Here is a 23,122-nt window from a genome sequence, read left to right as displayed (position 1 = left end):
GTGGGCTACTATCGATCTGCTGGAAGTGGACCCCACCCCGGTTTCCTCCTTACCCTGGCTCCCACCAACACACCGCCCTACGATTACAACTGGTGGACCATAAATGGATTTGCTGACGTTCATTCATTGCTTACGCCCACTAGGATCTTGTCAATCGAAGCTCTGCGCTCGTCGAATGATATACCTTTAAGAGAGCACTTCAGGTATCTACAGATCCGTCATTTCCTCCACAGTCTTATTAAATCTCAGGATGCCCCATACAGGTTGACACCGTTCGAGAGCATCTGTAGGTCTAGGCCTCACTCTCCTGGACTGATATCTCTAATATACTCAGCCTTGATCTCTATGAAGAAACCTCCTGGGAAGGAGGTTAGATCCAGAGGACTGGCAGGCAATGACCCTGGCCTTATCCAAATGCTCGCGCAACGTAACTATTTTGGAGAATGCCTACAAGGTCCTGTATCGGTGGTATTATACCCCGATACGCTTGGCCCGCTTTATCCCCACCTACTCCCCTCTCTGCTTCAGAGGGTGTGATCGGGAGGGCCTTATGACCCATATATGGTGGACGTGCCCGTGAGTGTGCAGACTATGGGTCAGAGTTTATGCGTTACTCCGTAGTCTATTTCGAGTAAACATTAAAAAAGATCCGTTTGAGGCATTCTTGGTAAATCAATCACAGCATTACTACGCCCAGAACGGCAATTAGCGCAACATCTCTTTACTGCGACTAAACTGACAATAGCGAGAGCATGGAGAACCAAAACCCTGAGTTTTGAGGCAGTCAAAAACCGACTGAACGACGTGATGGTCAATGAAAAATTGTCTTCTGTTCTTTCCGACACTCATACCAAATTTCTTAGGGTCTGGCAACCTTGGATTGAATATCACCACTCTCCTAGATTCGATGTCACTCTCCTGTCGCTGTAGGAGCTCGACTGGGCACACCCTGTGAACCCGTTCCCTTCTTCCTTCTCCCCCCTTCTTTCTCTGACTTCTTTTTCTTCTCTTCCGACCCTCGCTACTCCTCCCCTGCTTTCCAATCTCAACATCTCATCTAATCTATTCTTGACCCTTGGTACATCTCCTTCTTCCTTTCTCGTTTTACTAACTTTCTGGATATGATTACTATGGGCTTCCTGCATATTGAATGCCATGTTTGTGTTGCAGTTGTGTGACACCCAGGGTCTGCTCGGATTTGGGAATTGTATACATGGTTAGGCGACAGCCAGCTTGGATTATACTATACTGTGCAACACCTGTACTGAAATCTTTATGTAAGCCTATTGTATTGGAACATAAACGTATTACTTTATAATAAAAACCTTTGTAAAAGAAAAAGATAACTTTGGCAGCTCCCGCTCCCCTGTCCAGTGCTGTAATCCACTGTAAGTCTCTCTGCATCCTAAATCAGTCAAAGTTACATAGTTAGTAAGGTTCAATAAAGACACCAGTCCATCCAGTTCAACTTGAGTGAGTGTCTACAATTGTCCCTATCCCTTTACATTGTACACTCACATCAGTCCCTACCCTCAAGGTACCCTATCCAAAATCCAAGGTCCCCATTCATATACTAGGGCCAATTTTGGACAGAAGTCAATTAACCTACCTGCATGTCTTTGGAGTGTGGGAGGAAACCGGAGTACCCGGAGGAAACCCACGCAGGCACAGGGAGAACATGCAAACTCCAGGCGGGTAGTGTTTGAACCAGTGACCCTTTTTACTGCTAGGTGAGAGTGGTAACCACTACACCACTGTGCCGCCCAAAGTGTTAATAATTGGTTTTAATTTTTGTAATGCTATATTTAATATAACATTAAAATATTTACTTAACAAGGCAGTAATGATGTGCACAGTGCCTATAGTAGCCAATCATATTGTATCCTTATTTTATCCCCTTCCCGCCGAGCGTAAGCAGATATGCGGCCTCGGGTAAAAGGGGGTTATACCAGGATGATGCCCACAGCTGCAGGCATCATCCCGGTACTGTTTTTTAGAGCGGGTGATCAGCTTTCCAGGGATAACAACCAATGCAGCTAAAAGCCACTCGGTTGTTATCCCGGAGGGCAATCCCCCCCCCCCCCCCTCCGGCCACCTTCTGCAGCTCTTATCGGGCCTCCCGTCCCACTGGTAGAGTACCTGTCACCACCTATTTACATCACAAGGGATGTTTACATTCCTTGTGACAGCAATAAAAGTGATCACGTTTTTTTTTTTTTTAAACACAATGTAAAAAAAAAAATTAAATAAAAAAAAAAGCAACCCCGCCCCCGCTAGCTCATGCAGCACAGAAACCGCATACGGAAGTCATGCCTGCATTTGTAAACGGTGTTCAAATCACACATGTGAGCTATTGCCGCAATCGTCAGAGTGAGAGTAATAATTCTAGTACTAGACCTCCTCTCTAACTCTAATCTGGTTACCGTTATTTTTTTTTAAATGTCGCCTATGGAGATTTTTAGGTACCGTAGTTTGTCGATGTAACGACACCCCGAGAAGGAAAGGGGTTAAAGTCGTTTAGGACATTCCATACCCGAACACAAAGGCAGCTACCGAACACTCCAATCAGCCAAACAAGAAACCCATACGAATAATTCTCCCCCAAGTATGAGACAAGGCTCTGTGTTGAGGGTCAAGCAGGAAATCAGACAACACCAGTGTAGAATGGCAAAACTAATTTATTATCACACATTGACACAACAGATAAAATAACTCAGAGACTCTTTCCCTCACCCTTGGAAAACAGGGCGGGGTAGACTGTCCAATGACAGTAGACACACAGGTCAGGTGTGTTCAACTTCTCATCAGTAAACAGTCTTATCAGCAGGGGGGGCATTGGAGGAAATCCCCCTTCCCTCCATAGAGATAAACATCCCATAATATCCAAGGCAGACAGACACAATAGAACATTGGAATACAGCCACACCCCAAACGATCACAGAAAAGAGTCCACAACAAAATGAGACAATATACAATATATACATATATATAGGATTGAGTCAGATTAGTACAGATCAGACTGGACTTCTCATTCATCTCACAAAGAGTATTGTTCCCTTAAAATCCGGGGCCCATAAGAAGAATCAAGAGGCCAGGATTTAGTCCTCTCCAAAAGCCTCTGTCCCAGCTAGGTCTGTCACAGTCGCCATTCCACGAGTGTGCGCAATTTTAAAGTGTGACATGTTTGGTATCTATTTACTCGGCGTAACATCATCTTTCATATTGTACAAAAAAATTGGGCTAACTTTACTGTTTCATTTTTTTTTTAATTCATGAAAGTGTATTTTTTCCCCAAAAAGTTGCATTTAATGCAAAAATACCGCCTGGCATAAAATATTGCAACAATCGCCATTTTATTCTCTAGATTCTGTGCTAAAAAAAATATACATAATGTTTGAGGGTTGTAAATAACTTGTTAACATCAAATGTCAGAAATAGGCTTTGTCATCAAAGGGTTATAAATCACCGTGAGATCAATGAAATATGCATTATCCACTTGCCAACCTCACCATAGCAGCTTTACTGCTACAAGGCGGCCACAACCGTGCAGGATCACGTATATACAGTTGTGCTCATAAGTTTACACACCCTGGCAGAATTTATGATTTCTTGGCCATTTTTCGGAGAATATGAATGATAACACAAAAACATTTCTTTCACTCATGGTTAGTATTTGGCTGAAGCCATTTATTATCAATCAACTGTGTTTATCCTTTTTAGATCATAATCACAACAGAAACTACCCAAATGACCCTGATAAAAAGTTTACATACCCTGGTGATTTTGGCCTAATAACATGCAGACAAATTGACACAAAAGGGTTTGAATGGCTATTAAAGGTAACCATCCACATCTGTGATCTGTTTGCTTGTAATTAGTGTGTGTGTGTATAAAAGTTCAATGAGTTTCTGGACTCCTGACAGACCCTTGCATCTTTCATCCAGTGCTGCACTGACTTTTTGGATTCTGAGTCGCGGGGAAAGCAAAAGAATTGTCAAAGGATCTGCGAAAAAAAGGTAGTTGAACTGTATAAAACAGGAAAGGGATATAAAAAGACATCCAAGGAATTGAGCATGCCAATCAGCAGTGTTCAAACTCTTATCAAGAAGTGGAAAATGAGGGGTTTGGTTGAAACCAAACCACGGTCAGGTGGACCAACTGATAGTTCAGCCACAACTGCCAGGAAAATTGTTTGGGATGCAAAGAAAAGCCCACAAATCACTTCAGGTGAAATACAGGACTCTCTGAAAACAAGTGGTGTGGCTGTTTCAAGATGCACAATAAGGAGGCGCTTGAAGAAAGATGGGCTGCATGGTCGAGTCACCAGAAGAAAGACATTACTACGCAAATGACACAAAGTATCCCGCTTACAATACGCCAAACTGCACAAGCCTCAAACCTTCTGGCACAAAGTCACTTGGAGTGATGACACCAAAATTTTGCTTTTTGGCCACAAACAGAAACACTACATTTGGAGAGGAGTCAACAAGGCCTATGATGAAAGGTCCACCATTCCTACTGTGAAACACGGAGGTGGATCGCTGATGTTTTGGGGATGTGTGAGCTACAAAGGCACAGGAAATGTTGTCAAAATTCATGGCATGATGAATGCAGTATGTTATCAAAAAATACCGGAGGAACATTTGCATTCATCAGCCAGGAAGCTGCGCATGGGACGTACTTGGACATTCCAACATGACAATGACCCAAAACACAAGGCCAAGTTGACCTGTCATTAGCTACAGCAGAATAAAGTGAAGGTTCTGGAGTGGCCATCTGAGTCTCCTGACCTCAATATCATTGAGCCCCTCTGGGGAGATCTCAAATTTGCCGTTCATGCAAGACAGTCCAAGAATTTACAGGAACTGGAGGCTTTGTGCCAAAAGGAATGGGCAGCTTTACCATCTGAGAAGATAAAGAGCCTCATCCACAAATATCACAAAAATACTTCAAGCTGCCATTGATGTTAAAGGAGGCAATACACGGTATTAAGAACTAGGGTATGTAAACTTTTGATCAGGGTCATTTGGGTAGTTTCTGTTGTGATTATGATCTAAAAAGGATAAACAGAGCTGATTGATAATAAATGGCTTCAGCCAAACACCAACCACGAGTGAAAGAAAAGTTTTTGTGTTATTCATATCCGTGTACAAGGGCTAACCCTCACCTCCTTAACCGTTCTGCAATAAAAGTCTACATAGATAAACATGCACCCGATATCCGTCTCTGCCCCAATTTGAGCCATGGACTATCCCCTGGAGAGAATGCTACCCCAGCCCTGACCTCTGGAGGTGCTAGTCTGCCTTTGGGGTGTTAGATAGGATGTCAGAGGTGTGCTACATATATCTAAGGAAGCACAAACTTGGGAATATGTGAGAAAAACATTCAGTAATTAAAAAGACATGAGGTATTTTCTGCCCAACACAATATATTATTTATTTTTTTCTTTTAATTTATTATAATAAATGTGTGTACAGATGGTTGTGTGAGTTGTTTTTTTTTTTTTTTTTTAATCAAGTTTATTGTAGAAGAACTATATATTTTGTAATTTTAATGAAAATGATGAAGACATTTGAAGGACCCAATACTGGGGCTTGTGGCTCCCCAGTTGGTATATCTCCTGTACTCTACAGGTCTCGGGTAATACTGGGCTCCTCATAGAACATCCAGTAGCCATCATGGACATGGCAAGTATATAAGTCACGTTAGCAAAATCTCTCATAGACATGAGGACAGTCCTCAGTGAACTCCATCATCTGATTTTAGTAAATCTTCTCCAGTATATATATAAGCAAGCAACTTATTCTGCATGGAATAAATGAATAAGTGATATGATTTGGTTTATGATGGAGTGCGACTTTCATCCAATGTACAATATATTCTCATATAGATGATTTTGTCTCTATCTAAGAGTGACTGGTGACTTTTGACTGGTTGTATAGGTTGCTGCACTTTACAAATTCTCATTGAAAATTGACATTGCATAAATGAAAGACAAACAGAAAGTTTATTTATCAAGTTTATTGTGAAGCAGAAAACTTAAAATGTTTTTATGCATTTAATAGGAATGATGGAGACGTCTGAAGGACCCAATTCTGGGGCTTGTGGCTCCCCAGTCGCTGTATCTCCTGTACTCTCCAGGTCTCAGGTAATACTGACGTCCCTTGTAGTTGGGCTCCTCGTAGAACATCCAGTAGCCGTCTTGGACATGAACAGAGTGGATGTCATTGTAGCGGAATCTCTCATTGACATGAGGACAATCCTCGGTGAACTCCATCATCTGACCTCTGAAGTCTTCTCTCTCATAAATCCTGATGCTGATGGAACCTTGGTGCTGTTAAAATACACCACAATAACATATAAAGCACTATTAAAAACGCCAACTGGTCACATTACTGCTATCATTTGCAATAAAAATGCACCCAAAGATTTTTTTCAGGTTTGGATAAAGTAGAAATATTCAATATTCCCCCACATGTTACAATGAAACATTAATGATTTGGGATCAATAGAACTTTCTTTTAACCCTACACAGTATATTTTTAAACAGTTTATATCCTTTTTTTTTTTTTTTTTTTTTTTTAAAGATAAACAATTAACACATGACAAGGGATCTAAAGAACTATGGGTTAGCTAATGATACAGCACCTGCTTTGAGGCTGCATTTGTCTGATCCCCCCCCCCCCCCCATGTTACTGTGTTTAATTGTGTTGGGTCATGGCAGATAGACAATGGTCTGGAGACAACTCCCAGCAGGGGATGTGTAAGGAGGGGCTGTCTGCTTATCATAACCCCTTTATGTGTTTCAACTGTAGTTGTTTGAATATACGAGTGTTGAGTTTCCATTGGTTCTTCCTTGACCCCTACCCCCTCTATGACAAGGCTAAGGGGAGTGTCCCTAACTGTGTTTAAAAGTATATGTTTGGTACTTAAGAAAGAGTTTTTATGCTCTGCATGTTTAACCCTCAACACCTGTGTGGCTTGTCTCGCAATTGAGGGGTTAAGGGCTGGTTATGGAGAATCTGCAGGCTGCAGGTGCGTTTGGAGGACAGGAGACACAGGTCTGGCGGAGGGTCCCATACGGGGTATCCGAGATCCATCACAGAAGGTTACTTGGCCATGCTTAATACAACTGTGCTCCATCAATTTTTGCAAATTTTTAAAATAAATTTAAAATCCTTAGCTGAGTTGAGGATTTTTGTTTAGCCCTACAGAGCAGGGTGATAGGAGAGAGGAGAAGAACAACCCCATTGGGGCACTGTATACTGGCAGGACAAGTAAAGCTTAAAATAGGTTTTCTTATCTGTACAATCAAAGATCACCTGTAATTATAGGAGTGGTGGGCATTTCATCTCATATAAATGACACTGATTACAATAGGACATAATCATCTAACAGCTATAGACAGCTTTGGCCCTTAACCAGAGTGCACAATGTGTTATTACCTGGGGGCTCAGACGACAAGACTTAATGGAGTCATTGTAGCCCATCCATTGCTGGAAGTCAGGATAGTCTCCTCTATGGAGGAAGTACTGGTGTCCTCTGTAGTTGGGGAGCTCATACAGGATCCAGTTCCCACTTTCCACACGGATGGAGTTGCAGCGCCTGAAGTATGAGGACAGGTCGGGACATTCAGAGCTACACTCGTAAGAGCGACCCTGGAAGTTCCTGTCCTCGTAGAAAGTGATCTGTTGAATAATAAAACAAGATCAGGTCAATTCAGGACCAATAGAATGGTTGACTTTTAGAATTACATGAAACAGTGTGGACAATATTTTTAGCCATTCTAAACCAGGGTTTATTGGAATCCTAGGGTTCCTCTAGAGGTTGCTGGCGATTCCTTGAACTGTGGCTTATTGACCTCCCACCTGATGGTGGCTTCATAGATCCAGGTCCATCACCACTTGGCAGAGCCGGTAGCATTGCACCAATGATTTTTAAAGCTGTAAGCCCTTGTACACACGGTCGGAGATTCCGACGGAATGTGTCCGATCGGACCGTTTTTTTCGGATATTCCAACTGTGTGTGGTCTCCATCGGACTGTTTCCCGCGGAGTATCCGACGGACCAACTTTTCCAACTTGCCGGTAAAATTTTCAGACAAAATGCTCCGATCGCACATACTCCGATCATGTGTAGAGAATTCCGATCGGACAAAGTGCCACGCATGCTCAGATCAAATTCCTACACCAAAGCTATTGGCTACTAGCGTGAACGTAGTCCCGTCGTAACGAAATAATGTCATCACGTTGGATTTTCTGACAACTTTGTCCTACCGTGTGTATGCAACAGTTTCGGACAAAATCCGATGGATTTGGTTGTCAAAAATGTCCGACCGTGTGTACAAGGGCTAAGAGTGGGATTCTAATCACCACTGTAAGAGGAGGGGGGGGGATTCTTCCCACCAACCAGCAATGTAAAGGGCATTTTTCCATATGACCCCCCATTGAACTAATCCTAGCAGGGTTTTCCCTGAGATGTGGACATTTCTTTTAAAGCCCTGTACACACGAGAGGACTTATGTCCGACAGACTTCCGAAGGAGTTCCGTCGGAGTTCTGCCGGAGTTCCGACAGAGTTCTGCCGGACTTTTCGGCTGAGCGGGCTTGGCCACACACAATCACACTAAACTCCGACGGATTCGAACGTGATGACGTACGAGTGGATTCGAATAAGGAAGTTCATAGCCAGTAGCCAATAGCTGCCCTAGCGTCGGTTTTAGTCCATCGGAATAGCATACACACGAGCAAATTTTTCTAAGGGACCGGGTCCGGCGGAGTTCCTTCGGGAAAATATGAAGCATGTTCCATATTCTAAAGTCCTTCGGACTTTGGCGAGTCAAAAGTCCGTTGCAGCCCACACACGATCGAATAGTCTGACGGAATCAGTCCGTCGGACTTTGGATGTTGAAAAGTCCGCTCGTGTGTACGGGGCTTAAGGTTTCCTCTGGGGTAAAAGGTTTGAGAAAGACTGATTTTAATTGAACCACTACGACCAAATATATCACAGACTTTCGTCATTGACCTCAACCGCATTGAAGATCTTTGGGATGAATTAGAATACCAATCGTAAGCCAAGCATTCTTGACCTGTATCAGTACTGGACCTTATAAATGATCTTTTAGCTAAATGGGCCCGCATTCCTACAAAAATGCTCCAAAGTATCCTAAAAGCCTTCCCAAAAGAGCTGGCAACTGTTTTAGGGCGTGAAGGGGAAGCAATTCCGTATTGATGGCCAACGTTTTTAAATGGCATTTCCAACAATCTCCCATTGGTGTAAGGGTCCAGTATTCACATATGTTTGGCCATATAATATAAATGACAACCTCAGCTGTGCCAGATAATGGACATCTGACAAGCTGTCTAGAAAACAGACCTTAGTATTTACAAACCCAAACAATTTTAAGGATAAAACTCAAGCAGGGTGATGGCGCTACTAACAATCAATATCCACAGACTGAACCATTAGCTAAATGTTCATTTGATATTTAAATATTTTTAAACCCTTCTTACCTTTCCCATTTTGCTTGTCTTGTCGGTTTGCTCCTGTTGGTCTGCACTGGTAGATAGCTGGTGGGAAATGGCCTTTATATACCCTGCAGCATTGGTCATATGTTCGGGCTTTGCCCAATCAGAATGAATAGCTATCCCATGCTATTGAGAATTGTTCGGTGTCTCTGTGAGACCATTGTTTGCATCTTTCCCCTTACATCAGCACCCAAATGCTTTACCTAGACTGCCTAACTGAAACAAAACCTTTGCTGCAGCAACAGGTCACTTGGATAGTTTGGACTCTGTGTATATATGTGTGTGTTTTGTGTAAGATGTTATGTGATATAGAGTTTTGGATTCATTGTACTATTTTTTTCTTTTTTTTTGCAAATGATGCCAAATTATTTTCCTATAGGGTGTTTCTGACTTACAATCCAACCTGGATGCTCTTATTGGGCAACTACAGTGTGTAGCAAATTAAGTTTAATGTTTACAAATGTAAAGTTAAGTATTTGGGGACTAAAACATGCACGCGTCATACTCTATATTACCAAAAGTATTGGGACACCTGCTTTTACACGCACATGAACTTTAATGGCATCCCAATCTTAGTCCGTAGGGTTCAACATTGAATTGGCCCACCCTTTGCTGCTATAACAACTTCAACTCTTCTGGGAAGGCCGTCCACAAGGTTTAGGAGTGTGTCTATGGGAATGTTTGACCACTCTTCCAGAAACACATTTGTGAGGTCAGGCACTGATTTTGGAAGAGAAGGCAGTCTCCACTGTAATTCATCCCAAAGGTGTTCTAACAGGTTGAGGTCAGGTCAAGTTCCTCCACCCTAAACTCACTCATCCATGTCTTTATGGACCTTGCTTTGTGCACTGGTCCAAATCATTTGGTGGAGGGGGGGGGGGGATTATGGTGTGGGGTTGTTTTTCAGGGGTTAGACTTGGCCACTTATGCCTTGTACAAATGGTTGGACATTCCAACAACAAAATCCGTTGGATTTTTTCCGACGGATTTTGTCCTAAACTGATGTTGCATACACATGGTTGGACAAAGTTGTCGGAAAATCCGGCCATTCGGAACATGATGACGTTCCTTCATTATGATGGGACTAAGTTGAGGCTACTAGTCAATAGCTTTGGCCTGGGAATTTGATCTGAGCATGCGTGGCACTTTGTCTGTTCGGAATTCTCTACAAACGATCGAAAAAAAGTCTGATCGGATTTTTTTGTCTGAAAATTTTAGATCCTGCTCTCAAATCTTTTCCGTCTGAACTTCCGACGGAAAAAGTCCGATAGAGCCCACACATGATCAGATTTTCCGACAATATAATCCGATCTGACCTTTTCCATCAGAATTTCCAACCGTGTGTACAGGGCATTAGTTCCAGTGAAGGGAACTCTTAATGCATCAGCATACCAAGATATTTTGGACACTTTCATGCTCCCAACTTTGTGGGAACAGTTTGGGGATGGTCCCTTCCTGTTCCAACATGACTGCAGTTTGGGGTGGAGGAACTTGTCTGGCCTTCACAGAGTCCTGACCTCAACAAACACCTTTGGGATGAATCAGAGCAGAGACTACGAGCTAGGACTTCTCTCCCAACATCAGTGCCTGGCCTCACAAAAACACTTCTGGAAGAATGGTCAAACATTCCCATAGACACACTCCTAAACCTTGTGGACAGACTTCCCAGAAGAGGTGAAGCTGTTATAGCTGCAAAGGGTGGGCCAACTCAATATTGAACCCTACGGACTAAGACTGGGATGCTATTAAAGTTCATGTGTGTGTACAGGCAGGCGTCCCAATACATTTGGTAATATAGTGTACAAAATAACATCATGGAATGCAAAATTGCAGTTTCTAATGCAACCAAGATACAATGGTTATACTGAAACTAGTGCAAAAGTAATAGTCATAATGTTTTTATTCATTTATAACAGCACTCAAAATTTTGCATTAAGTGAGTGAAAATAGGCTGAGGCCAAGTGTGTCGCCGCATTGGAGGTGGGCGGGAGCAGGCATCGCCGGTAGGCGTGGTTGAACGGGAGCGGATTCTCCTCCCAGCCACAGCCATTGTCATTCTCTTAGCAGGACCTGGCGGGAGGTAGGGGTGGGGCGGGAAGGGAGTTTTGGGTGGGAGCTGCAAAAAGTTTACCTTTCCTATTAACAAGCTGGTGATCGGTTGTTTAGACCGCCTAGCAACCAATCACCAGCTTGTTAATAGAAAAAGATAAATTTGGCAGCTCCCGCTCCCCTGTCCAGTGCTGTGCTCCACTGTAAGTCTCTCTGCATCCTAAATCAGTGAAAGTTACATAGTTAGTAAGGTTGAATAAAGACACCAGTACATCCAGTTCAACCTGAGTGAGTGCCTACAATTGTCCTTATCCTTTGCACACTCACATCAGTCCCTACCCTCAAGGAGCCCACAATCCAAGGTCCCCATTCATATACTAGGGCCAATTTTGGACAGAAGCCAATTAACCTACCTGCATGTCTTTGGAGTGTGGGAGGAAACCGGAGTACCCAGAGGAAACCCACGCAGGCACAGGGAGAACATGCAAACTCCAGGCGGGTAGTGTGATGGTTGTATCCTTATTTTATCCCCTTCCCGCCGAGCGTAAGCAGATATGCGGCCTCGGGTAAAAGGGGGTAATACCGGGGGGTAATACCGGGATGATGCCCACAGCTGCAGGCATCATCCCGGTACTGTTTTTTAGAGCGGGTGATCGGCTTTCCAGGGATGACAACCAATGCAGCTAAAAGCCACTCGGTTGTTATCCCGGAGGGCATCCCCCCCCCCTCCGGCCACATTCTGCAGCTCTTATCGGGCCTCCCGTCCCACTGGTATAGTACCTGTCACCACCTATTTACATCACAAGGGATGTTTACATTCCTTGTGACAGCAATAAAAGTGATCAAATTTTTTTTTTTTTAAAACACAATGTAAAAAAAAAAAATTCAATAAAAACAAAAGCGAGCTCACGCAGCAAAGAAACCGCATACAGAAGTCGTGCCTGCATTTGTAAACGGTGTTCAAATCACACATGTGAGCTATTGCCGCAGTCGTCAGAGTAAGAGTAATAATTCTTGCACTAGACCTCCTCTCTAACTCTAACCTGGTTACCGTTATTTTTTTTTTAAATGTCGCCTATGGAGATTTTTAGGTACCGTAGTTTGTCGATGTAACAACACCCCGAGTAGGAAAGGGGTTAAAGTTGTTTAGGACATTCCAGACCCGAACACAAAGGCAGCTACCGAACACTCCAATCAGCCAAACAAGAAACCCATACGAATAATTTTCCCCCAAGTATGAGACAAGGCTCTGTGTTGAGGGTCAAGCAGGAAATCAGACAACACCAGTGTAGAATGGCAAAACTAATTTATTATCACACATTGACACAACAGATAAAATAACTCAGAGACTCTTTCCCTCACCCTTGGAAAACAGGGCGGGGTAAACTGTCCAATGACAATAGACACACAGGTCAGGTGTGTTCAACTTCTCATCAGTAAACAGTCTTATCAGCAGGGGGACCGTTGGAGGAATCCCCTCCCCCTCCATAGAGATACACCCATAATATCCAGGGCAGACAGACACAATAGAACATTGGAATACAGCCACACCCCAAACGATCACAGAAAAGAGTCCACAACAAAATAAGACAATATACAATATATACATATATATAAGATTGAGTCAGATTAGTAAAGATTAGACTGTATTTCTCATTCATCTCACAAAGAGTATTGTTCCCTTAAAATTCAGGGCCCATAAGAAGAAGCAAGAGGCCAGCATTCAATCCTCTCCAAAAGCCTCTGTCCCAGCTTGGTCTGTCACAGTCGCCATTCCACGAGTGTGCGCAATTTTAAAGTGTGACATGTTTGGTATCTATTTACTCGGCGTAACATCATCTTTCATATTGTACAAAAAAATTGGGCTAACTTTACTGTTTCATTTTTTTTTTAATTCATGAAAGTATCTTTTTCCCAAAAAAGTTGCATTTAATGCAAAAATACTGTGTGGCATAAAATTTTGCAACAATCGCCATTTTATTCTCTAGATTCTGTGCTAAAAAAATATACATAATGTTTGGGGGTTGTAAGTAATTTTTAACTTGTAAACATCAAATGTCAGAAATTGGCTTACCGTAGTCATGAAAGAGTTATAAATCACAGTCAGATCAATGAAATATGCATTATCCACTTGCCAACCTCACCATAGCAGCTTTACTGCTACAAGGCGGCCACAACCGTGCAGGATCACGTATATACAGTTGTGCTCATAAGTTTACACACCCTGGCAGAATTTATGATTTATTGGCCATTTTTCGGAGAATATGAATGATAACACAAAAACTTTTCTTTCACTCATGGTTAGTGTTTGGCTGAAGCCATTTATTATCAATCAGCTGTGTTTATCCTTTTTAGATCATAATGGCAACAGAAACTACCCAAATGACCCTGATCAAAAGTTTACATACCCCAGTTCTTAATACCGTGTATTGTCCCCTTTAACATCAATGGCAGCTTGAAGTATTTTTGTGGTATTTGTGGATGAGGCTCTTTATCTTCTCAGATGGTAAAGCTGCCCATTCCTTTTGGCACAAAGCCTCCAGTTCCTGTAAATTCTTGGGCTGTCTTCCATGAACGGGGAAAGCAAAAGAATTGTCAAAGGATCTGCGAAAAAAAGGTAGTTGAACTGTATAAAACAGGAAAGGGATATAAAAAGACATCCAAGGAATTGAGAATGCCAATCAGCAGTGTTCAAACTCTTATCAAGAAGTGGAAAATGAGGGGTTCTGTTGAAACCAAACCACGGTCAGGTGGACCAACTGATAGTTCAGCCACAACTGCCAGGAAAATTGTTTGGGATGCAAAGAAAAGCCCACAAATCACTTCAGGTGAAATACAGGACTCTCTGAAAACAAGTGGTGTGTCTGTTTCAAGATGCACAATAAGGAGGCGCTTGAAGAAAGATGGGCTGCATGGTCGAGTCGCCAGAAGAAAGCCATTACTACGCAAATGCCACAAAGTATCCCGCTTACAATACGCCAAACTGCACAAGCCTCAAATCTTCTGGCACAAAGTCACTTGGAGTGATGAGACCAAAATTTAACTTTTTGGCCACAACCAGAAACACTACATTTGGAGAGGAGTCAACAAGGCCTATGATGAAAGGTCCACCAGAAGTGTGAGCTACAAAGTCACAGGAAATGTTGTCAAAATTTATGGAAAGATGAATGCAGTATGTTATCAAAAAATACCGGAGGAACATTTGCATTCATCAGCCAGGAAGCTGCGCATGGGACATACTTGGACATTCCAACAGGACAATGACCCAAAACACAAGGCCAAGTTGACCTGTCATTGGCTACAGCAGAATAAAGTGAAGGTTCTGGAGTGGCCATCTCAGTCTCCTGACCTCAATATCATTGAGCCCCTCTGGGGAGATCTCAAACGTGCCGTTCATGGAAGACAACCCAAGAATTTACAGGAACTGGAGACTTTGTGCCAAAAGGAATGGGCAGCTTTACCATCTGAGAAGATAAAGAGCCTCATCCACAAATACCACAAAAGACTTCAAGCTGCCATTGATGTTAAAGGGGACAATACACGGTATTAAGAACTGGGGTATGTAAACTTTTGATCAGGGTCATTTGGGTAGTTTCTGTTGCCATTATGATCTAAAAAGATTAAACACGGCTGATTGATAATAAATGGCTTCAGCCAAACACCAACCACGAGTGAAAGAAACGTTTTTGTGTTATTCATATTCGTGTACAAGGGCTAACCCTCGCCTCCTTAACCGTTCTGCAATAAAACTCTACATAGATAAACATGCACCCAATATCCTTCTCTGCCCCAATTTTAGCCATGGACTAACCCCTGGAGAGAAAACTACCCCAGCCCTGACCTCTGGAGGTGCTATTCTGCCTTTGGGGTGTTAGATAGGGTGTCAGAGGTGTGCTACATATATCTAAGGAAGCACAAACTTGAGCATATGTGAGAAAAACATTCAGTAATTAAAAAGACATAAGGAATTTTTTGCCCAACACAATATATTATTTATTTTTTTCTTTTAATTTATTATAATAAATGTGTGTACAGATGGTTGTGTGAGTTTTTTTTTATTTTTTTTTTATCAAGTTTATTGTAGAAGAACTATATATTTTGTAATTTTAATGAAAATGATGAAGACATTTGAAGGACCCAATACTGGGGCTTGTGGCTCCCCAGTTGGTATATCTCCTGTACTCTACAGGTCTCGGGTAATACTGGGCTCCTCATAGAACGTTCAGTAGCCATCATGGACATGGCAAGTATATATGTCATGGTAGCAAAATCTCTCATAGACATGAGGACAGTCCTCAGTGAACTCCATCATCTGATTTTAGTAAATCTTCTCCAGTATATATATAAGCAAGCAACTTATTCTGCATGGAATAAATGAATAAGTGATATGATTTGGATTATGATGGAGTGCGACTTTCATCCAATGTACAATATATTCTCATATAGATGATTTTGTCTCTATCTTTTGACTGGTTGTAGAGGTTGCTGCACTTTACAAATTCTCATTGAAAATTGACATTGCATAAATGAAAGACAAACAGAAAAAGTTTATTTATCAAGTTTATTGTGAAGCAGAAAACTTAAAATGTTTTTAAGCATTTAATAGGAATGATGGAGACGTCTGAAGGACCCAATTCTGGGGCTTGTGGCTCCCCAGTCGGTGTATCTCCTGTACTCTCCAGGTCTCAGGTAATACTGACGTCCCTTGTAGTTGGGCTCCTCGTAGAACATCCAGTAGCCGTCTTGGACATGAACAGAGTGGATGTCATTGTAGCGGAATCTCTCATTGACATGAGGACAATCCTCGGTGAACTCCATCATCTGACCTCTGAAGTCTTCCCTCTCATAAATCCTGATGCTGAAGGAACCTTGGTGCTGTTAAAATACACCACAATAACATATAAAGCACTATTAAAAACGCCAACTGGTCAAATTACTGCTATCATTTGCAATAAAAATGCACCCAAAGATTTTTTTCAGGTTTGGATAAAGTGTAGAAATATTCAATATTCCCCCACATGTTACAATGAAACATTAATGATTTGGGATCAATAGAACTTTCTTTTAACCCTACACAGTATATTTTTAAACAGTTTATATCCTTTTTTTTTAAAAAAAGATAAACAATTAGCACATGACAAGGGATCTAAAGAACTATGGGTTAGCTAATGATACAGCACCTGCTTTGAGGCTGCATTTGTCTGATCCCCCCCCCCCCCTTGTTACTGTGTTTAATTGTGTTGGGTCATGGCAGATAGACAAAGGTCTGGAGACAACTCCCAGCAGGGGATGTGTAAGGAGGGGCTGTCTGCTTATCATAACCCCTTTATGTGTTTCAACTGTAGTTGTTTGAATATACGAGTGTTGAGTTTCCATTTGTTCTTCCTTGACCCCTACCCCCTCTATGACAAGGCTAAGGGGAGTGTCCCTAACTGTGTTTAAAAGTGTATGTTTGGTACTTAATAAAGAGTTTTTATGCTCTGCATGTTTAACCCTCAACACCTGTGTGGCTTGTCTCGCAATTGAGGGGTTAAGGGCTGGTTATGAAGAGTCTGCAGGCTGCAGGTGCGTTTGGAGGACAGGAGACACAGGTCTGGTGGAGGGTCCCATACGGGGTATCCGAGATCCATCACAGAAGGTTACTTGGCCATGCTTAATACAACTGTGCTCTATCAATTTTTGCAAATATTTAAAATAAAATTAAAATCCTTGGCTGAGTTGAGGATTTTTGTTTAGCCCTACAGAGCAGGGTGAAAGGAGAGAGGAGAAGAACAACCCCATTGGGGCACTGTATAATGGCAGGACAAGTAAAGCTTAAAATAGGTTTTCTTATCCGTACAATCAAAGATCACCTGTAATTATAGGAGTAGTGGGTATTTCATCTCATAAAAATGACACTGATTACAATAGGACATAATCATCTAACAGCTATAGACAGCTTTGGCCCTTAACCAGAGTGCACAATGTATTATTACCTGGGGGCTCAGACGACAAGACTTAATGGAGTCATTGTAGCCCATCCACTGCTGGAAGTCAGGATAGTCTCCTCTATGGAGGAAGTATTGGTGTCCTCTGTAGTTGGGGAGCTCATACAGGATCCAGTTCCCACTTTCCACACGAATGGAGTTGCAGCGTCTGAAGTATGAGGACAGGTCCGGACATTCAGAGCTACACTCGTAAGAGCGACCCTGGAAGTTCCTGTCCTCGTAGAAAGTGATCTGTTGAATAATAAAACAAGATCAGGTCAATTCAGGACCAATAGAATGGTTGAGCTTTAGAATTACATGAAACAGTGTGGACAATATTTTTAGCCATTCTCAACCAGGGTTTATTGGAATCCTAGGGTTCCTCTAGAGGTTGCTGAAGATTCCTTGAACTGTGGCTTATTGACCTCCCACCTGATGGTGGCTTCATAGATCCAGGTCCATCACCACTTGGCAGAGCCGGTAGCATTGCACCAATGATTTTTAAAGCTGTAAGCCCTTGTACACGCGGTCGGAGATTCCGACGGAATGTGTCCGATCGGACCGTTTTGTCGGATATTCCGACTGTGTGTGGTCTCCATCGGACTGTTTCCGGTGGAGTATCCGACGGACCAACTTTTCGAACTTGCCGGTAAACTTTTCCGACAAAATGCTCCGATCGGACATACTCCGATCATGTGTAGAGAATTCCGATCGGACAAAGTGCCACGCATGCTCAGATCAAATTCCTACACCAAAGCTATTGGCTACTAGCGTGAACATAGTCCCGTCGTAACGAAATAACGTCATCACGTCGGATTTCCCGACAACTTTGTCCTACCGTGTGTATGCAACAGTTTCAGACAAAATCCGATGGATTTGGTTGTCGGAATGTCCGACCGTGTGTACAAGGGCTAAGAGTGGGATTCTAATCACCACTGTAAGAGGAGGGGGGGGGGGAATTCTTCCCACCGACCAGCAATGTAAAGGGCATTTTTCCATATGACCCCCATTGAACTAATCCTAGCAGGGTTTTCCCTGAGATGTGGACATTTATTTTAAGGTTTCCTCTGGGGTAAAAGGTTTGAAAAAGACTGATTTTATGTGAACCACTACAGCCAAATATATCACAGACTTTCATAATTGACCTCAACCGCATTGAAGATCTTTGGGATGAATTAGAATACCAATCGTAAGCCAAGCATTCTTGACCTGCATCAGTACCGGACCTTATAAATGATCTTTTGGCTAAATGGGCCCGCATTCCTACAAAAATGTTCCAAAGTATCCTAAAAGCCTTCCCAAAAAAGCTGGCAACTGTTTTAGGGCGTGAAGGGGAAGCAATTCCCTATTGATGGCCAAGGTTTTTAAATGGCATTTCCAACAATCTCCCATTGGTGTAAGGGTCCAGTATTCACATATGTTTGGCCATATAATATAAATGACAACCTCAGCTGTGCCAGATAATGGACATCTGACAAGCTGCCTAGAAAACAGACCTTGGTATTTACAAACCCAAACAATTTTAAGAATAAAACTTAAGCAGGGTGATGGCGCTACTGACAATCAATATCCACAGACTGAACCATTAGCTAAATGTTCATTTGATATTTAAATATTTTTAAATCCCTCTTACCTTTCCCATTTTGCTTGTCTTGTCTGTTTGCTCCTGTTGGTCTGCACTGGTAGATAGCTGGTGGGGAATGGCCTTTATATACCCTGCAGCATTGGTCATATGTTCAGGCTTTGCCCAATCAGAATGAATAGCTATCCCATGCTATTGAGAATTGTTCGGTGTCTCTGTGAGACCATTGTTTGTACCTTTCCCCTTACATCAGCACCCAAATGCTTTACCTAGACTGCCTAACTGAAACAAAACCTTTGCTGCAGCAACAGGTCACTTGAATAGTTTGGACTCTGTGTATATGTGTGTGTTTTGTGTAAGATGTTATGTGATATAGAGTTTTGGATTCATTGTACCATTTTTTTTTTTTTTTGCAAATGATGCCAAATTATTTTCCTATAGGATGTTTCTGACTTACAGTCCAACCTGGATGCTCTTATTGGGCTACTACAGTGTGTAGAAAATTAAGTTTAATGTTTATAAATGTAAAGTTAAGTATTTGGGGACTAAAACATGCATGCGTCATACTCTATATTACCAAAAGTATTGGGACACCTGCTTTTAAACGCACATGAACTTTAACCTCCCGAGCGTGACTCGGGTTTGTTTTTTTCCTGTATTATCGGTAACCCCGAGTCACGCTCGGGGTAACATTGCAGAGCGGCGAGCGGAGATCTTACCTTCTCCCTGCGCTCCAGCGATGTTCTCCGCTGTCCTCCGTGTCCTCCCCTGTGATCGCCGACGCGATCGCCGGCGAGGTCACGCCATCCTGACTTCCTGGTTCCGTTCTCTGCGAGCAGCAGCGGCGCACGGGAGCGGAACTGGGCGGGAAATTCAAAAAGTTACAAACACACAAACACATAAATAGAGGTGATACATTGTAATCTGAGAGGATTACACTGTATCATCTCTATCTGACTGATAAACCATACAGTGCCCCTTGCCTCCAATAAAATAAAATCTAACATGGCATCAAAAAAGCGCCAATTCGCTACAAAATCGCCATTGGACCAGCTGAGTGACAGCGATAGCGACACGGAGTTGCTGGCAGAAATTAGTGATAGCGAGTCGTGGGGAGATTTGTCGTCTGACACTGACACGGATCTGACAAGTGACAGCGGTGATGATCCTGCACCTGACCTCAGCGATGTGCGCAATTGGTGCCCTATCGACTGCGATACAGACCAGGTAGCGCCGCCAAGGTTCCCTTTCACTGGATCACCTGGGATGAAGGTAGATGTCGAACGTGACAATCCTCTGGCATACCTGCCATTATTTCTCACTGAGGATGTAATTGAAAAAATTGTCACAGAGACAAATCGCTACCAGGTACAGCAATCCGCTACGCTGCATGCCAGGTTTTCCCGAAGCAGAAAGTGGGAACCTGTGACCAAAGAGGACATCTGGCAGTTCCTGGGACTCATCATTCTTCAGGGAGTGGTGGGGAAACCGCTCCAAAAATGGTACTGGACCACCAATAAATTACTGGCCACTCCGTTTTGGCACCGTGATGTCCGAATACCGTTTTTCCCTCATCATGAAATATTTCCATTTCACGAATAATGAGGAGTTTGATGAGGCCACGCATCCTGCACCCAAACTCAAAAAAATCTGTGAGGTATCGCAAATTATTGTGAGCAACTTCCAGCGGACCTACATGCCAGAAAGGGACGTCTGCGTGGATGAAAGCTTGATGGCCTACAAGGGACGCCTGAGCTGGATACAATTTATTGCATCCAAAAGAGCAAGATTTGGCATAAAGTCCTACATGCTCTGCGAGTCATCCACCGGGTACATATGGAATTCGGTCATTTACACCGGTAAAGGCACGAAGTTCAACCCCAGGTACAGCGGCTATGGGATGGCCACATCATCAGTCCTCACACTGCTGGAGCCATTGCTGAACCAGGGATATTGTGTCACCATGGACAATTTTTATACGTCTCCGGAACTTTTTGATGTTTTGCTAAAAAACAAGACAGATGCGTATGGTACGGTTAGGCCCAATCGACGTAACATGCCATCTCTGTTCTCCCGGAAAAATCTAAAAACCGGAGAAATGGTTGCCTGGCAGAAGGGTAAGATGATGGCAATGCGATGGCGAGATAAGAAGGACGTGTGTCTCATGAGTACCGTGCACAATACCGCCACTGCCATGGTCCACACCAAACGTGGGAAAGATGTGCTGAAGCCGCAAGTCGTCATAGACTATAATTGCACTATGGGAGGCGTGGACAGAGCCGATCAGGCAATGACATTTTATCCGGCTATGCGCAAGCAGCAAAAAAAATATTATAAAAAGATTTTCCGGCATCTTCTGGAGCAATGCCTTTGGAACGCATATGTCCTATATAGAGCACAGAGTCGCAAGCCTCTTATTCATGCTGATTTTACCTGGAAGGTGGCTGAGCAGATTTTCCTCCAACACCAGACACCATCAGGATCTGCGATCAGACCTGGACGGCATGCTGTTGACGTTGTCAACCCAGAACGCCTAACAGGTCGTCACTTTGTGGACTACATACCACCAACCGCAAAAAAGGCAGCACCTACCAGGATGTGCGTGGTTTGCTGCTCAAAGAGAGATAGCAGTGGGAAAAAAGTCTGAAAAGAAAGTCGGTTCTATTGTCCGGATTGTGATGTTGGACTGTGTGCTGTGCCCTGCTTCAAAGTGTATCACACTCAGGATGTTTATTGAATTTTCTTTGTTTGTCAAATTTCATTATTTCACATTACATTATTGAATAAAATTATATTATTTATAAGATTATAATTCATGATTTTTTGTTTCTAACTTTATCACATCTGGGATGTCTACTAGAGCTTGTTTGGTCAGGTTTTAGTAAGTAATTACTAAGAATTACAGGCCTATGATACATAACACCAAATTTTCATGCAAAAGAATTGTACCGCTTTTGGAATAGAATTCCTGACAGAATCATACCGCCAGGGAGGTTAATGGCATCCCAGTCTTACTCCGTAGGGTTCAATATTGAGTTGGCCCACCTTTTTCAGCTATAACAGCTTCAACTCTTCTGGGAAGGCCGTCCACAAGGTTTAGGAGTGTGTCTATGGGAATGTTTGACCATTCTTCCAGAAACACATTTGTGAGGTCAGGCACTGATTTTGGAAGAGGAGGCAGTCTCCGCTGTAATTCATCCCAAAAGTGTTCTAACAGGTTGAGGTCAGGTCAAGTTCCTCCACCCCAAACTCACTCATCCATGCCTTTATGGACCTTGCTTTGTGCACTGGTCCAAATCATTTGGTGGAGGGTGGGGGGGGTAAATTATGGCGTGGGGTTGTTTTTCAGGGGTTAGACTTGGCCACTTATGCCTTGTACAAACAGTTGGACATTCCAACAACAAAATCCGTTGGATTTTTTCAGACGGATTTTGTCCTAAACTGATGTTGCATACACATGGTTGGACAAAGTTGTCGGAAAATCCAGCCATTCGGAACGTGATGACGTTCCTTCATTACGACGGGACTAAGTTGAGGCTACTAGTCGAGCTTTGGTCTGGGAATTTGATCTGAGCATGCCTGGCACTTTGTCCAATCGGAATTCTCTACAAGCGATCTAAAAAAGTCTGATCTGATTTTTTTGTCTGAAAATTTGAGATCCTGCTCTCAAATCTTTTCCGTCTGAACTTCCGACGGAAAAAGTCCGATAGAGCCCACCAGGGCCGCTGATAGAAATCATGGGGCCCCGTACAGCCCAATTAGTGGGGCCCCCTTCAGCTCCACCCCGGTCCCGCCCCTGGTCCCTCCTTCAGCCCCTCCCCTGGCCCCTCCCCAGACCCCACCTTAAAACACAGTGCAGGTTTGTCTACAAGTGATATTTATTTTTCTCTCAGCAACCCAGGAAGGCCACTTGCCCTCTGGAAGATTTACCCCCCTTCATGACCACGCAATTTTTTGCGATACAGCACTTTGTTATTTTAACTGACAATTGCTTGGTCAT

General features: G+C 42.9%; 2 protein-coding genes across 2 annotated transcripts; both read right to left on the bottom strand.

The window, feature by feature from the left end:
* Positions 1-6,006: 6,006 nt before the first annotated feature.
* Positions 6,007-9,660, bottom strand: LOC143975668 (gamma-crystallin-3-like). The gene is made up of 3 exons (XM_077478163.1): positions 9,511-9,660; positions 7,446-7,688; positions 6,007-6,334 (listed from the first exon to the last, which is right to left on the bottom strand). Exons 1-3 carry the CDS (start codon positions 9,607-9,609, stop codon positions 6,059-6,061), a joined length of 618 nt encoding a protein of 205 aa, XP_077334289.1. The 5' UTR covers positions 9,610-9,660; the 3' UTR covers positions 6,007-6,058.
* A 6,456-nt stretch (positions 9,661-16,116) lies between these two features.
* LOC143975665 (gamma-crystallin-3-like) lies at positions 16,117-19,236 on the bottom strand. The gene is made up of 3 exons (XM_077478159.1): positions 19,174-19,236; positions 17,550-17,792; positions 16,117-16,449 (listed from the first exon to the last, which is right to left on the bottom strand). Exons 1-3 carry the CDS (start codon positions 19,180-19,182, stop codon positions 16,174-16,176), a joined length of 528 nt encoding a protein of 175 aa, XP_077334285.1. The 5' UTR covers positions 19,183-19,236; the 3' UTR covers positions 16,117-16,173.
* Positions 19,237-23,122: the final 3,886 nt, after the last annotated feature.

Source organism: Lithobates pipiens, unplaced genomic scaffold (genome assembly GCF_037356315.1).
Source record: "Lithobates pipiens isolate NorthernLeopardFrog02 unplaced genomic scaffold, aLitPip1_a1.2 Scaffold_13, whole genome shotgun sequence".
In the NCBI taxonomy this organism is placed as follows: domain Eukaryota; kingdom Metazoa; phylum Chordata; class Amphibia; order Anura; family Ranidae; genus Lithobates; species Lithobates pipiens.
This window is presented reverse-complemented; position numbering and strand designations above follow the sequence as displayed.